The sequence below is a fragment of the Barbus barbus genome, assembly GCF_936440315.1.
Source record: "Barbus barbus genome assembly, chromosome: 48".
Classification (NCBI taxonomy): Eukaryota; Metazoa; Chordata; class Actinopteri; order Cypriniformes; family Cyprinidae; genus Barbus; species Barbus barbus.
In genome coordinates, this window is record NC_136726.1 from 18,384,923 (window position 1) to 18,402,385 (window position 17,463).

Consider the following 17,463-nt stretch of genomic DNA (forward strand, 5'->3'; position numbering starts at 1 on the left):
ATTTATGGAGTGATGAAAAAGATTTCCAAAATCCCTTTATAAAAACCTTTTAATATGTCAGCAAAATTTTTACATTTTAAACCCCAGCTTTATCCAATGTTCAGCAAATGCATGCAAATTAGTGTACATTTCAATAGATAATCCATCATTTGCATATTTATGCATATCGTTTCAGAAAGCTTGTAAAGCAAAACAAGTGTCGTAACGTGATAAATCAACTAGGTAAGTATGGTGATGGGTTCTTTTATTTATTTATTTTTTAATTGCCCTATTCGCCTGTAGTGTCTAGAAATATTCATTATTCATGGCTGCGTTTCAGTGCGTATTTATTTAAACAGATCGTTTATCAAAGTGTCTTCTATGGCTAATGATGAATGCAGTATTACTCTTGATCCTGACGCAGTCTGCTGTCATCCCTCACACGCGCTCACCGGTTATTTACCGGGCAACAGTTGCATCATTTGTCAACCGGTGCGGTACAGCAGCCCTACTTCGCAATACCTCGAGAACACGGAATTACGCATTCGCGCGCGCGTTACGCGTTCTGTCGGTTCAGCTCGAGCGCGGTGAGTCAGTCAGTCCTCGTTCTGCTGGCGGTACCGTAACCGGGCGGCATGAAATGGAATGCGGGCAACTATTAAAACCGGTCACACAGTCACAGAGACCGATACTCGCGTTCGCTGCTTCATCCGTTTGTGTTGTGTGCTTCCTGTAAGGCTGGAAAGATTGACGCGTTAAGAAGGTTATTCGGAGGCAGCGCTCACCCTGGAAGCACCATGGCCAGGGGAAGCGAGGAATCTGTGAATGGATCGTGGAAAAAGCAAGTGGATGACATCAGGAAGATATTTGAGTTTAAGGAAATCCTCGGGACGTGAGTATGAATGATGCTTTGACATTGTAAACGACTGACGGCGATTAATCTCCATATCAGAGTCAATATCCTCCAGTTTGCGTTCTTAAAGTTTGCTGTGAGAATATTCTAATGTTATAGACTGGTGAAATAGGCTACTTAACTTCATCATCACATTAAACCCATATTTGCTGGGTTATAAATGGCTTAAAAAATGAACGCTTATTTTTCTGGCTCAATGACTCAAGAAAAGGTTGCGTTTTTGTCCCTCATGAATACAACGTTATGTGTAACGACAGGACACTCATTTGCATATGTATATATAGCCTATGAATATAAAAGCTAGTATGTTGTATTTACTCTACTTATAGGCCTATTATTTATTCAGACGTTAATGGATGGGTTGAATTAAAAAAGACTTAATTAGCATCCCCAGGTTATTTTTCAACCCTGTTATAATCATAAATAATAACTAAAATTCTATCTATCTATCGATCTCATGAAATCAATCACAATTAAAAAGATAATTCCCTATTTTTAGCACTTACATTTTGTAGGGTTTGTGAGTCAACTCTGTTACCACAATTTTATACAGTAAATAAGTGAATGTTGACAACTGGATTTTTTATTTTATATATATCAGCATTAAATCATTTTTCTAATAACGCTTTACTTTCCATACATGTTTATAGTATTTATTCAGATGTTATTAGACCAGTTGAAATAAAAATTAAAAATAAATAAAATTGAATTTTTGTCCCATCAACCCTGTTACACGATTTATACAGTAAACAAATTCATTATTGACAGCTGGATGTTTATAGCAATATCATCATTCTTCTTCTAATAAACACTTTGTTTCATGACCTTGAGGGCGAGAATGGCTAAATGTGACCAGATGAAAGTGTATCCCAGCATTCCCTTATTTGTTCTTATAAACTGCATAGCTGCATATTGAACCAGACATATAATAAGTGTTTTGGTGTGGGCTGTATCAATGCATAATATATATGCATTTTAAATCCATGCTTAACCTACTTGGCATAGCGGCCTTCTTCTGTCACTTTTAATAAATGGCCTTATGTTGTCATGAACAACTGTTCCTCTTCTGTAGCAGCAATGAAATACAGGTTCACTGGGTTTTCTCTGGTAATTCCTTGAAGTAGACCAAGAGATGTCTATTTATATGGTGTACAGGGACCGAAAACAGGACAGGTATTTATTTGTATGTCCCTTAGAGAGAGAAAACATTTTTCATATTTCACCATTTGTGTTTTTTTTTTTATTTATTTTTTTTACTTGTCCTGTAAACTGTTATAGTCGCTTATAGCTATAACAGTTTACAGGACAAGTTTAGCACCATTGTAAAATTAACTATGGATAATTTTCAAAACAGTTAATCAGAAATTGATTGCAGTTCATCTATGCTATATAGTCTTTTACCATTTTAATATTTATTTAAAAAAAATTTTTTTTTTTTTAATGTTTCAATTTAGTGCCTTTTTAAATATGTTTATAAGGCACATGATTATGATCAGGTCAATGATACCTCAAATATTTTTTTTATTTAGTTTTTCAAGTTTTCAATCCGGTGCTGTTTTGTTTTGTTAATTTAATTTGTCTATATAAGGCAGATGAGCTCAAATATTTATTTAATTTGTTTTTATATTTAATTTTAATTTAAGATTTCAATTCAGTACCTTTTACAAACATCTAAAGATAATGTGTTGAAGGCAGATGATTATGGTCAGGTCGGGCATAATTCATACCTCAAATATATTTTTTATTTTAGTTTATTTATTTTTTATATAAGGCAGATGAGCTCAAATATTTATTTTATTTTGTTAATTTAATTTGTCTATATGTAAGGCAGATGAGCTCATTAAATTTTTTTTATTTACATTTTTTTTATTCAGTACATTTTCTAAACATCTGAAGATAGTCAAGCCAATATTATTTGTATAGTGCTTTAAACAGTGCAAATTGTGTCAAAGCAGCTTTACATCAGCTTGATATAAAGCTGGGTGGCTTTATATCAGCTTTACAGTATTTAGACGGGGAAATAGTTTGTCGAATGTGTGTATAAGTCAGATGAGGAAGCTTGGGTCACAAACGGACATTCTAACACAATGGAGATTTGTATTACATAAAGTTTTTACAATAGGACACCAAAAGTCTCTTACAAAAGGATTTACTGGCAGCTTTAGTGATACAGACCAATCCTGACTTGTAAATGTTTTATTTGCACAAAAGCTCCATTAGTCACGCCAGTTACAATAGCTTTACACCACATAGAGAATACTCCAAATTATATGCTTCCATGTCCCAGACTCTGATACTGTATTATATCACAGTGGTCCAACAGCAGGAATCACAGTCGTGTTCGCATTTGATTTATATGACTGCAGAAGAGGGGAAAGACTCAGATTATACAGTTTCCAGGTTTTCTGTTGCTCAAGTCTCTCTCTCGCTCTTTGCATGTCCAGATTATAATAGTTTTTTATTGTGTCATACACACCATTGCAGAAGAGATTTTAAGGTCATTCTAATGCTTGGAGGATGTCATTTCCCCCCACTGTTCCAGTCATTTGCGTTCTTCTGATTTCAAAGATGATGGTGATTATGAAACATTGACCATACGTCATCACCAACAGCATGAATTACACTCCAGAGGTCTTCAAATCTGCTCCTGGAGAACCACTTCCTGCAGAGTTTAGCTTCATCCTTAGTCAAATGCACCTGAACAAGCTAATTGAGGTCTTCAGGACTATACTTGAAATTTTGTAGCAGGTGTATTGGAGCTGAAACTAACAGTGTGTCCGAAATCATGTACCATCTTAATAGGTAGGCTACTACGTTTGAGTTTGAACTTACTTCACGACAATTAAAAAAAAGTGGGTTCTATTGTATGAATATGGGTAGTATGAATGAAATCCGCGATGTTGTTACTATCACGTGACCAATCAGCATCAGTTGTGTTGCTTCACTGCCATTCATAAATCTCTCCTGTGGCCTCATGGGATAGTAAAGTGTCTGCCCTGACTGCACACTTCAGAATCTCCCTGGAAGTAAGTTGTTCGGGGACTTGCTGTTTCTTGAATATTATGAATTCGGACATACAACACGAATTCCGGAAATGTTTTACAATTTTATGCACAAAATGAGCTCATTTCAAATTTGATGCCTGCTACAGGTCTGAAAATAGTTGGGACGAGGACATGTTTACCATGGTGTAGCATCTCTTTATGCGTTTCTGGAGTTTTGGTGTTGAAACTTGGTCCCATTCTTGCTTGAAATAGGTTTCCAGCTGCTGAAGAGTTCGTGGTCGTCTTTGACGTATATTTCGTTTAATGATGCGCTGAATTTTCTCTATAGGTGAAAGATCTGGACTGCAGGCAGGCAAATTCAGCACCCGGACTCTTCTACTATGAAGCCATGCTGTTGTTATAGCTGCAGTATGTGGTTTTGCATTGTCCTGCTGAAATACACAAGGCCTTCCCTGAAATAGACGTCATCTGGAGGGGAGCATGTGTTGCTCTAAAACCTTTATATACCTTTCAGCATTCATAGTGCCTTCCAAAACATGCAAGCTGCCAATACAGTATGCACTTAGGCACCCCCATACCATCAAAGATGCTGGCTTTTGAACTGAACGTGCTGGAAGGTCTACCTCCTCTTTATCCCGGAGGACACGCCCGTTCGTGATTTCCAACAAGAATGTCAAATTTGGACTTGTCTGAACATAGAACACTTTTCCACTTTGAAACAGTCCATTTTAAATGAGCCTTGGCCCACAGGACACGACGGTGCTTCTGGACCATGTTCGCATATGGCTTCCTTTTGCATGATAGAGCTTTGCATGATTGTGTTTACCGACAGTGGTTTCTGGAAGTATTCCTGGGCCCATTTAGTAATGTCAATGACAGAATCATGCCGATGAGTGACGCAGTGTCGTCTGAGAGGCCAAAGACCACAGGCATCCAACAAAGGTCTTCGGCTTTGTCCCTTATGCAGAGATTTCTCCAGTTTCTCTGAATCTTTTGATGATGTTATGCACTGTAAATGATGAGATTTGCAAAGCCTTTGCAATTTGACGTTGAGGAAATTTGTTTTTAAAGTATTACACAATCTTTTTATGCAGTTTTACAGATTGGAGAGCCTCTGCCCGTCTTTATTTCTGAGAGACTCTGCCTCTCTAAGAAATCCCTTTTATAGCTAATCATGTTACAGACCTAATGTCAATTAACTTAATTAGTTGCTAGATATTCTCCCAGCTGAATCTTTTCAAAATATATTGCTTTTTCAGCCCCTATCACAGTTTTCACAATATTATTATTACTAAAATATTATTACGTAAATAATTAATAACTGTTCTCACCATTGATAATAATATACTGAATGTTTCTTGAACACAAAATCAGCATATCAGAGTGATTTCTGAAGGATCACATGACACTGAAGTCATTGAGTAATAATGCTGAAAATTCAGCTTTGCATCACAGGAATAAATTACATTTTAAAATATATTCAAATAGAAAACAGTTATTTAAAATTGCAATAATATTTCACTATTACCATTTTTGCTGTGTTTAGATTAAATAAATACAGCCTTGGTGAGCATAAGAGACTTTTTTTCAAAATCACTTAAATTATAATCTCTGCATTTTTGAATGATATAGTTCATATATTAAATATAGTCTAATATAAAAATAGAATTCCATTCGGTAGTGGATGTTAAAAGCTATTATTATGATGTGTGCTAAATTTGACCAAGAGCAAGCATAAATATAGATCACTTTTTTTTTTTTTTTTTTTGTTAACAACTGTTTATTGAATTTTATTCTGTGGAACAGTAGTACAAAACAAAAATCAGCTGTACAAATTTAGAACCCAACCCATCCCACCCCTTGGTAGACTTAAAAAAAAATATTGAAAAAAAAAAAAAAATCATTATATTAATAGATAAATAACAATAAAATAATTTTTACAAAGATTTTAGAAAAGACACAACATTAAAAGCTGAATGCCATGAATTAACAGTTTTCACGTTAGATCCATGTATACGAGAAGTAGAGAGTTCCATCGAGATAATGTCCAACAAATACACAGTCCAGGTTCATCTGTCCATTGTGTGAGGAGGATTCCAACGGTTGACCAACAACTTTTTTTGCTGCTGTGAGAGCAGCTAACAGTAAAGATTTTTGTTGGACGGACAAGGTGAAGTCCCAAAAGTCATTCATGAAAAAAAGTCACGGAGTCAAACATATCTCAGTACCCAACAAATATGATAGGTCCAGTGAGAGCTGAGTCCAAAAAGGTGAGAGAGAGGGGGCACTACCAAAAAAAATGCAAAAACATGCCTAAAACTCCTTGGAAAGAGAGATTACACTTAGAAGACGACAGATTCATATAAAAACTTTCATTGGAGTCAAGTAAACCCTATGCAGCAATTTCCAGTGAATCATTTGGTGATTAGAGTTTTTAGAAGACCATTTAAACATACCCCATACCTGATCGGAAAAATAAAACATCCACGTCCTCATTAAGATCCTTAGCCCAAACAGTAGTAATAGAGAAAGGTTTGTATGAATGCTCAAGAAGAAAGAGATAGATGACTGAAGCAGAGGAGGGAGATTCCTCAGAAGGAAGGATAGTTTGCGCAAAGGGTGAACAGGCAGTTGAGAGCTCCAAGACACCCCATACGCCCGTAGGGCCGATCTAATGCGCAAATACATAAAAAAGGAGGTGCCTGGCAGATTATATTGAGTTTTAAGATTCTGGAAGGATTTTAAACCACTATCATCATAGATATCTCCCAGAATGTTTACTTTACTATGAGTCCATTGCGGACAATGAAATGAATTACTGCCTGACAAAAGCTTATTATTGTGGAAAATAGGCGAATGCCTATGCCATTTTGTAGCTAGTTGTGAACGTCTTTCAACATCCCTTCATTTGGAGAGGAGGTGGGTTACAATGGGACCAAACTGAGATTTACACTGCCTAAGTGGAATGCCTGAAAAAACAAGGTGCATCAATTTATGCGGATAAACAATAGATTCCTCAATTGCTCTCCAAGACACAGAAGCATCAGGATCGAACCAAACTGCTAAATGGCGGAGGGAAAAGGCTTGAGCATACAGTCTAAAATTAGGGAAGGAAAGTCCTCCATGTAATCTACATCATTGTAAGGTATTCAGTTTAATATGAGGACATTTCCCATTCCATATATACCATGAAACACATGCATCTAGTTTGTTCCAGTAGCCAACCGGTGGAACGAGAGGAATCATGGAAGAAAAGAAATTGATATGTGGTAGAACATTCTTTTTAATCACCGATATACGGGCCTGAAAAGAAGTAGGAAGACGAGACCAATTTTCCAAATCAGGATACTTTGGCTAGAATACCATTATAGTTTTTTGAGACAATTTCCTGCAGGGAAGATAAAAACATCTATCCCCAAGTACTTCAAGTTTTGAACCAATGGAATAGATAAAGGGACATGGAATCGATTTTAGAATTGAGGGGAAGTAAACATGACTTACTCCAATTAATTTTAAACCCTGAGAGAGATCCAAAATGGTCAAATAAATTCAGCACATGAGGAATAGAATGTGTCTGCTTCTCCAAAAACAATAAGATATCATAAGCAAACAAAGAAATATGATGATGAGTATTCCGTATATTTATGGGAGAAATAGTTTCAGATTGTCGGACCGCTTGAGCTAAGGGTTCCAAGGATAGGGCAAATAACAGAGGAGACAGCGGGCAACCCTGACGAGTACCTCGATGTATAAAGAATAGGTTAGAGTGAACAGCACCTGTGAGTACAGTGGCTGCTGGATTGGCATACAGAACTTTTATCATATTTATGAAACTCGATCCTAGATCCAGATGCTGTAGAACCGCTCAGAAATAGTTCCATTCTAGCTGGTCGAAAGCTTTCATCGCATCTACAGATAATACTGCGCAAGGAGAGGAAGTCGGATTTTTATCTTTTTTTAACAAGAGAGAAATAACAGCTATATTAATGGATGGGTGAAATGAGCCTTGAGTAACTGAAAATTTTATCATAGCTAACATGAGGGGGCCTAAACCCGACCAAAAAGTAGTATACAATTCGATTGGAATCCCATCTATGCCTGGGGATTTCCCCTTGTTCATAGATCAAATTGCTGACTCCAGCCCCATCCAGGTATTCAGAATCCGAATCTCACAGCCTAGGTAAATCAAGGTTGGACAGAAAAGATGCAAAAGAGTCGGGGTCACCATCAGCGGAAGAAGTATAGAGGTTAGAGTAAAAAGAGTGAAAGGCGATATTAATGTCTTTTAATCTACAACACGCTTTACCTGGATTATCTCTCTAGGATTTCCCATCCTGAAGATGACATAACAGATTCTCTAATACGCCTTACACAAGATTTTCCAGACGCAGCTTTCAGACGCGCACAACTGAAAACAGCTCACAGACATGCCAGATAAATGTTTGTTTAAAAATACGTTCTTAGAAATAACAGAATTCAGCATGCAGATGTTGGATTTCTATATTAATAATGTACCAAGTTCCTATAGCATCCAAAAAAAAAAGTTTAAAGTTTTCAACTTAAAATAATTTGTTACCCCCGCTGACTTAAAATTTTTAGTCAACTTGAAATTTTAAGATAATGTTAATTTAAGGGACGACTGGAATATTTTAGTTGACTAAACTAAAAAAATTGAAGTCAGCGGGGGTAACAAATTATTTTAAGATGAAACAACAATTTTTTTACAGTGATTACAGCAATTAGCTACAGCCCCCAAATTCGGCATTCAAGGAGTGCAGCTATTTGCCCCAAACACAATGAAATATTTTACTTTCGTGAAACTTTGCTTGTTTTACTCTGGTTGAGTCTGCGTGCTGCATGCTTGAAGACACACAATATTTCATAAATAGGCTTCTTATCACTGTAAAAATTGATAAATTGACTTAATTTAAAATTAAGCAATTAATAATAATAAAAAGTATAAATTAAGTGAATTGTCAATTGTCACAACTTTTTTGTTTCAATTATTATTTACTTAATAATTTTAAGGCAACAGGTTTCCTAAATTTTTTTAAGTTAAGTCTGCATCACTTTTTACAGTGCATAAACCTTTTACAATTAGATTACTTTGGCAGAAAAGTTGTTTATTCTTCATATTATTCTTCATATTAAATTAAATTTATACCTATTTATTATTCATCTGTACCTTTTAGCATATCAACTATGCTTTACAGTAAGTTAAAGATGTTTAGACACTCTAAAACACTATATATTCTGTTATGGCATGTAATCTGCATGCAAGCATGTTTTCGATTTATGTAAAGACAATGACATCTGTTATTTTGGTTGTATGATTTTGGCCGCATTTTATTTCTTGTCAGAAATAGCTCAGACTTTCCTACACACAATGAGTCAACAAAAACCTACACACAATCTCCACCCATCCACACAGTCTCTACTGCTCAAACTCTGTTTGTACCGCTTTAGGCATTTCTAAATGAGAAAATACCATCAGTGTAGTGTTAATCTGTCAAATTTAGATTAATCCCGTCTTAATCCTGTTACTGTTCAAGTGGAGGTGCCAGTTTTCCTGAATTCACCTGAGGTCGTGGTCACGCAAGTTCAGTATGTCATTGCTGAAATGAAAAAAAGTTCCTTTTTTGGTTGAATTATTCCTCTAAATCTTTTCTTTAGTGATAATAAATAATAATAATAGTAATAAGTCTTTTTTTTTTATCCCAGAATCTGTGACTACACCCACATCCCATACGCTTATAATGAGTTATGAAACTGACATTTGCTTGAGAAATTCAGCATTAGCATTGAGGTCATGGACCACAGAGTCATGATGTATGAAGACTAGTTCCTTGTTGACCTCATGCTATGCAAATGAGGAGTGTAATAGGCAAACATATGCATGCTTTCCAGAGAAGAGCTTTGTTGCAAAATATACTTTACATTCAGGTGCATGTCAAGAAACACAAAGCACATAAAGGTCAGTGGATGTGGGTTAACTGTCATGCTTTCATAGCCTTTACCTCAACGTGTAACACACATGGCATTGAGTTTCTGAGTTTACATTTCCTGTGACTTTGATGATTTCCTCTGCTGTTGGTTGACTGACATCAGACTGATGGCAAAACATGGAAACAGCTACTCTATTGCACTCTGCTGCATTAGTTAGAAGGATATTGATCTATTAATTTGATTTGATTTGAACTGAATTACCCATATTATGGGTTTTGTGTGTTATTTTTGTGCATGTTTTTTGTTTGTTTTTTTTCTTCCTTTTTTGGTTTTATTTTGTTTTGTTTCAAATGTGCTTTTCTGGCTTGGCACAATAGACAAATACCTAATAACCATAAATCTCTAGCAACCTTATCTTTTTTTATCAGATCTTTTATTATTTTGTTGTTATTTTTTGTCTTTTTTTTTATTTGCTGCTTTGAATTGAATTGAATCACCTGAATTATGGGTTTTGTTTCGTTTTAGCAGCCACCCATAACTCACAACCACATAACATTGCTCTTAAAACTACACTTTATTTTATGTTATTATTTATTTGCTTTGAATTATGGGGTTAGTTTAGTTTTTTTGTTTTGTATTTTGGTTTGCTTTGTTTAGTTTTGTGCTGTTTGCTGACTTGAGGTGTGCTATTTAAGCAGTTCAGTTTGCTATTTTATTTTTATTTTTATTTGCTTCTTGCTGAATTGAATCATTTGAATTGCTGCTTGATGAAGTGTGCTATTACTTTCTAAACAATTAAAATTTGCAGTTTTTTTCTAGTTTGTTTGTTTGTTTGTGTATGTGTTGCTTGTTGACTCGAGGTATGCTATTGCTTTCCAAACAAGCAAACTTGCCATGTTTTATTTTGTCCTATTTTATTTATTTATTTATTTTTCTCAATGTTGCTTGTTGACGAGGAGTGCTATTACTTTCTAAACAATCATATTTGCTATGTTCTGACTTGGCCCAATAAACAGTCACCTAGCAACCACCCATTACTCACTAGCAACTGCAGTGCAAGGCGTTCATACCATACGGAGCATCTTAACAACCGCCTAGCAACTTCCTGGCACTTCCATAACACTCCAGCACCGGAAAACACCGCTCATGTTATCTTGTGAAAGGTTTCTGAATTACATATGTGTTAAATCTGATGTTTAATGCACTCTTTCGAACCACACGCTGTTGTTTTTCTTCTAGTTTAATCCTCTGCAGAGATGAACACTGCGCCCACTGCAATCTCACATGCTTATAAACACATAGCTTACAAAGTACTCAACCTGCTGGGCGCTCGACCAATGAGTCACTACATTTCTAGCCTCCTGAAGGGCTTACGTTTCAATCGCAGATGAGAGTTGAATTTTACAGTTTAAGAAACAGATGACAAATGCTTCATTTTGGCAAAGCACCAAGCCCTATATTTGGTAAACTGTTCAGGAAACCTTTTGACTGAAATACTTTTGTTCCAAGCTTTCCGGATTGCGGCAAGTGCTCGTGTTAGTTAGTAAATGACTGCGTGTGTGCCGAGGGATTAGAGTGGATTTTCAGTGACCAATAAAGGCTTAGCTGCAAGCCACAGTGGCCAACTGATTACACACAGTGCATTTGATACAACATCCCTACAGAATCACAGCAGACGTGAATGTGTGCGCACTGGTTTGGCTTTGGTTTAAAGTACTGACATTTGAAGTGGGTCCTTAGTATTTAAAATGCTCATAAATTGGTGAAATCAAATGATTGTGCAGAATTTTTTATTTTATTTTGTTACTGTCCGTCAGCTGTCTACTGTTTTTTATTTATTTATTTAGCTTTATGCTTCTGCCCCTTTGTAGGCTGTCCGAAGCACTGCTATTTTTATTTTATATATTTTTTTTATTTTATGCTTCTGTCCCTTTTTTATTTTAATTTATACTTCTGTCCCTTTGTAGGCTGTCTAAAGCATTTTTTATGTATTTATTATTATTTTCCCACTTTGTTTATTTATTTATTTATTTTGCTTCTGCCCCACAACTGCTTATTTTATTTTATTTTATTTTATTTTATTTTGCTTCTGCCTCTTTGCATGCTGCCTTAAGCACTACTATTTTTATTTAATTTAATAATTGTTTCATTTTATTTTATGCTTCTGTCCCTTTGTAGGCTTTCTAAAGCATTTTTTATTTATTTATTTTTATTTTCCTTTTGTAGGCTGTCTAAATCACTAGTTTATTTATTTATTATGCTTCTGCCCCACAACTGCTTATTTTATTTTATTTTATTTTATTCTAGGCTGTCTTGTTTTATTGTATGTTTAATTTTATGATTATTTTGTTTTATTTAATTTTGTTCTGTTTTATTCTGGCTATCTAAAGCACTACTATTTTATTTTTATTTTTATTTTATTTTATTATTCAATTTTCATTGTTATTTCAGACTATTAGACCCTACTTACCTTGCAAGCACCTTATTTTGTCTCTGTCCTTTTTCTGTATTCAAAAAAATCTCTAACCACTATTTTACACTTAGCCTTTCTTTCATGCTTTTTTCCAGTGGGGCGTTTTCTGAGGTGGTCTTGGCCCAAGAGAAGGCCACAGGAGAGATGCACGCCGTGAAATGCATCCCAAAAAAAGCACTAAGAGGAAAAGAGAGCGGAATAGAAAACGAGATTGCAGTGCTGAGGAAGTATGTATTCTAAAAGCTCCCAGAAAAGGCTAAAAATAACAAACCAAACACCCATTACATGCTATACACAAGCTACTGACGGAAACACTGAAGTTCAAAGAAAGCTGTTAGTGGGAGTTTGAGCTTTTCTCCACAAAGCGAGAGAGATGACTCAGCCTTTACGACACGCCCCTCACAGCCTCCTACCTTTACTGACTCCTACCTGTCCCTGCGTTGGAAGCATTTTAAAGGCCGTACAAATGATTCATGTGGCCTCCGCCGCAAACCTCTCTATTCACCGCACGTTGAGGCCGAGCGCAGGTCCGCGGTTGTCATGGTAAAACATCGGCGAGTAAAAACGCTGCAGCTTGCAGCTGTATTGGAGCTGCAGTGGTCAGAATGATAGAATTGTTGTTTACTGAGTTACATTTGGGAATTTCTTTTGTTTTAATCATCTGCATAAATAAAATAGCTCAACATACCAGCCCAGAACTTCAGCCATCCAAAACAAAGCCTTCATAATCCACTCTGGTTTGCTGTAATTGATCAAATATTTCATCTGTCCTTTTCAGGGTCAAGCATGAGAACATTGTGGCACTGGAAGACATTTATGAGAGCCCTACTCATTTGTATCTTATTATGCAACTGTGAGTAGAATCTGTTTGCTACTTCAATTAATGCTTTAAGTCTGCAGAGTCTTTGAAAGGGAGCCAAACCATGTGAAGTGGTGGTTTGCACACTTAAGAAGTAATCTGTTCTTGTTGTGTGACTGTTGAATTTCTTTGAATTGCAGTCCAGGATATTCTTCTTCCTGTCATTTCAATTCACATTCCAGTTCAACGTCCTGTGAGGCGTCCAACTCATGACTTGAAAGGGAGCCAATTCTTATTTTGATTCATGCACAAGCCTGCTGCTGTTGTTTGAAATCATTTTATTGATCTGAACAACAGATGATTACCACAGTATCCATCCATAATCTATAGGTTGACATGAGAAACATTATCATTTTTTAAATCCAGATTTGAGTATTTTTTATCTTATTTTAATTTGATTGTTTTCTGCTTGTTGAATTTAATCACCTGAATTATTATTTTTTTGTTTGTTTGTTTGTTTTGCTTTGCTTTAAGTTGTTTTGTTTTTTGTTTTGTTTTTGCTTTTTGTTTTGCTTTTCATGCTGCTTGTTGACTCGAGGTGTGCTATTACTTTTCTAAACAGTCAAATTTGCTATGTTCTGACTTGGCCCAGTAAACAAATACCTCACAACCACCCGTAAATCCCTAGCAACCACATATTAATGCATTTAATTGAACCAATCTTTTTATTTTTATTTTTTAATTTATTTTATCTTGCTGCTTATTGAATTGAATCACCTCAATTATGGGTTTTGTTTTGCTTGTTTGTTTGTTTGCTTGTTTTGTTTTGAGTTACTTTTATTTTTATTTTTGCTTTATTTTTTGTGGGATTTTCCCCCCTTTGTTTTGGTTTGGTTTGCTTTTTGTTTGTTTTTTTGCTTTGCTTTTTGTTTTTCGTGATGCTTGTTGACTCGAGGTGTGCTATTACTTTTCTAAACAATCATATTTGTTATGTTCTGACTTGGCCCAGTAAACAAATACCTAACAACCACCCATGAGTCCTTAGCAACGAAATATTAATGCATTTAATTTAACCACTCTTTATTTTATTTTATTTATTTTTAAATTTTTTGAAAAGTGAATATAAAAGCTATAATGAAGTACACTACCATACACCAACATACACTACCAATCAAAGGGTGTCAGTATATTTTTTTCTGTAAGAAATTAAACATTTTATTCATCAAGGATGCATTACATTTTAGTGACGGTAATCAGTATTATATATACCTGCATGCAATTTTGACTTTAATAGCTAGCTATTATGTTATTTAAAAAAAAAAAAAAAACATTTGTTAAAAACGGATTTATTTTATTTTTCAGTGTGTCAGGTGGGGAGTTGTTTGATCGTATCGTAGAGAGGGGTTTCTACACGGAGCAGGATGCCAGCGCATTAATCAAGCAGGTTCTGGATGCGGTTAACTACCTGCATTCACTGGGGATAGTCCACCGAGACCTGAAGGTGATGATTTCCCTTGACTGATTTCCTTCACACCAAAGCAAATCGATATACTTTCACTATACAGTATAATAGGAAGCTGGAACATGAGACATGAAAGGTCACCGCATCACTCACTTCCACTTCAGTACTGTGTAAAATAACTCCCTGTGACATTTTAACCTGATCACCTTCTCTCTCATCTCCTGACAGCCAGAGAATCTGCTCTATTTTAACCCACATGAAGAATCCAAGATTATGATAAGTGATTTTGGGCTGTCCAAGATGGAGGGCGTAGCCAATGACATCATGTCCACAGCCTGTGGGACGCCGGGATATGTGGGTAGGGCTGTCGCTCCACTAAATATCAGTGATATTCTGCACCGAATCTGAAAATTGAATAAAATGATTGTCATTTTATTGGTAAAAAACTGTTAATTGGTTAACCGTAAGTTTGTTTAGATGGTTAAAACGAATAGATCTATACTGTTACAGTACAATACTGTTAAAAATAGTTTTTTTTAAAAAGTGAAAAAGAACAAGTTATCTTGTACTGTAACCGTACCCTGAAAAACCATAAACTGACATTCCTAGAGTTCTCTGACAGATTTGACAGCTCGCGTTTGATGGTTGTTCACTGAAATAACTGTCTTATTTTATTTTTTTCTGAAGGGTTTTATTAATAAATAATGCATCAATTTAATGCCATTTCTCTTTACCACCTGTGTTTTTAAAGTATTGTCATTGTATAGTAAAGGTAAAAAAAGTAATATTAAGGTAAAAAAGGTAACATTTGCTATGTTAGTATTATGACACTTTATGAAACGTATGCATTTTTTTAACCATAGTGCTATTTTTACCGCAAATTTCAGTGATTTTTTTTTTTACAGTATATTTAAAGGAATAGTTCCATATCCAGTAGTTTCATATCCATTTATTTTGGTGAAACATATAACATATTTTACAATTTCTGTGCAAATTGTATGCTATGAAGTTATAATATGCACAAAAAAGTGATTAAGCAGCCAATTTGTTTTCAAAAAATAACAATAAAAAAGGAATAGCAATTTATGAAATCTCCCAATTAAATAATTTTTCTCGCAATTGTTAGTTAACATCTTGCCGTTCTTGACTTTTTTCGCACAATTGCAAGTTTATATCTTGCAATTCTAACTTTTTTCTGAGCATTGTGAGAAAGTCAGAATTTTGAGATTATAAAAATGCAATTATCTTTTCTTTTTTTTATTACATGACAAAAAACAAGCTTCTATAGACATGAGATGATCAAAATGATGATTCAATTTGTTTTGGGGTCAATTATCCTTAATTACCCTTTTACACTTTAGTAAATGCATCATTTCATTTGCTTTCTCTGTCTTTTATTACTTCAGCTCCAGAGGTATTAGCACAGAAACCTTACAGCAAAGCTGTGGACTGCTGGTCTATAGGAGTGATTGCTTACATCTTGTGAGTGTTTTTTACCCCATATGAAACACATTTGGCTGCTTTCCGAACCATTTTTACAGTCATTATTTTGAAAAGTTTAAAATACTGACCACTTTTGAATTCTCGACCTCCGCAGGTTGTGTGGATACCCTCCGTTTTATGATGAGAATGACTCCAAACTGTTTGAGCAAATACTGAGGGCAGAATACGAGTTTGATTCCCCGTATTGGGACGATATTTCTGATTCAGGTGTGTATGGCATTGGAAATCACTGTGAAATTAATCATATATTAAACAGACCTCATTTACTCACCCTCATGTCATTCCAGACCACAAAAGAAGATATTTTGAAGAATGTTGGTGACCCACTGGGTCATAGTATTTTTGTTTGTACCATGGAAGTCAATGGGATATGAAACTATTTAGTTTCCGAATTTTAATTTTTGGGTGATTTATCCCTTTAATGAGATAAACTCTTACATTTATCCGTATCAGCTTCAGTGTTGGAGAAAATGGCACCCTTCTTCAACTCTTTTTGTCTCTTCTACCAACTTAAATGCCATCATTAAGTATGACTTGGCTTTCTTGTGTTTACTTTTTTTTTTCCCCATGAGCAACACTTTAATAAGGGTTTTTTCGAAAGTAACACTGTGGTATTGCAGCCAGATATACAGGTACATCTAAAAAAAAATTAATATCGTGAAAAACTGCATTTTTTTGTAACTTATTTCAAAAAGTGAAACTTTCATATATATTTTAGATTCATTACATGTAAAGTTAGACATTTCTAACTTTTATTTTTTAACATTTTTTATTTTGATGATTAGAGCTTACAGCTCATGAAAGTCAAAATCCAGTATCTCGAAATATTAGAATATTTCCTAAGATCAATCAAAAAAAAAGGATTTGCAAAGCAGAAAATTTCAAGTTCTTTAAAGTATGTTCATTTATGCACTCAATACTTTGTCAGGGCTCCTTTAGCACAAACTCCAGCATCAGTGCGGTGTTTTCTCCTTAGCCCAGGTAAGATGACGTTGTCTCTGGTTCAAAGTGGCTTGGTAGCCCTTTTCCTGAAGACATCTGAGCGTGGTGACTCTTGATGCACTGACTCCAGCTTCAGTCCACTCCTTGTGAGGCTCTCCCAAGTGTTTGAATCAACTTTGCTTGACAGTATTCTCAAGCTTGCGGTCATCCCTGTTGCTTGTGCACATTTTCCTACCCAATTTATTCCTTCCAGTCAACTTTGCATTTAATATGCTTTGATACAGCACTCTGTAAACAGCCACACCTTTCAGTAATGACCCTCTGTGGCTTACCCTCTTTGTGGAGGGTGTCAATGATTGTCTTCTGGACCACTGCCAACTCAGCAGTCTTCCCCATTATTGTGGTTTCAAAGAACAAGAGATACCCCGAATTTATAATGTA

The 17,463-nt window shown here is 35.3% G+C and overlaps 1 protein-coding gene across 2 annotated transcripts in view; it reads left to right on the forward strand.

Annotated features, from left to right (window-relative positions):
• Positions 1 to 353: 353 nt before the first annotated feature.
• The window catches only part of LOC306866747 (calcium/calmodulin-dependent protein kinase type 1D-like), a 23,113-nt gene continuing 6,003 nt past the window's right edge, over positions 354 to 17,463 (forward strand). The window contains exons 1-7 of one of the 2 annotated variants that reach the window (XM_079412074.1): positions 354 to 871; positions 12,412 to 12,543; positions 13,095 to 13,169; positions 14,478 to 14,616; positions 14,806 to 14,935; positions 15,984 to 16,059; positions 16,175 to 16,287. In XM_079412074.1, the coding sequence (XP_079268200.1) occupies positions 777 to 871; positions 12,412 to 12,543; positions 13,095 to 13,169; positions 14,478 to 14,616; positions 14,806 to 14,935; positions 15,984 to 16,059; positions 16,175 to 16,287 (760 nt within the window). In that variant the 5' untranslated portion in view covers positions 354 to 776. The remainder of the gene's footprint in view (positions 872 to 12,411; positions 12,544 to 13,094; positions 13,170 to 14,477; positions 14,617 to 14,805; positions 14,936 to 15,983; positions 16,060 to 16,174; positions 16,288 to 17,463) is intronic. The other variant, XM_079412073.1, reaches the window with a different exon arrangement.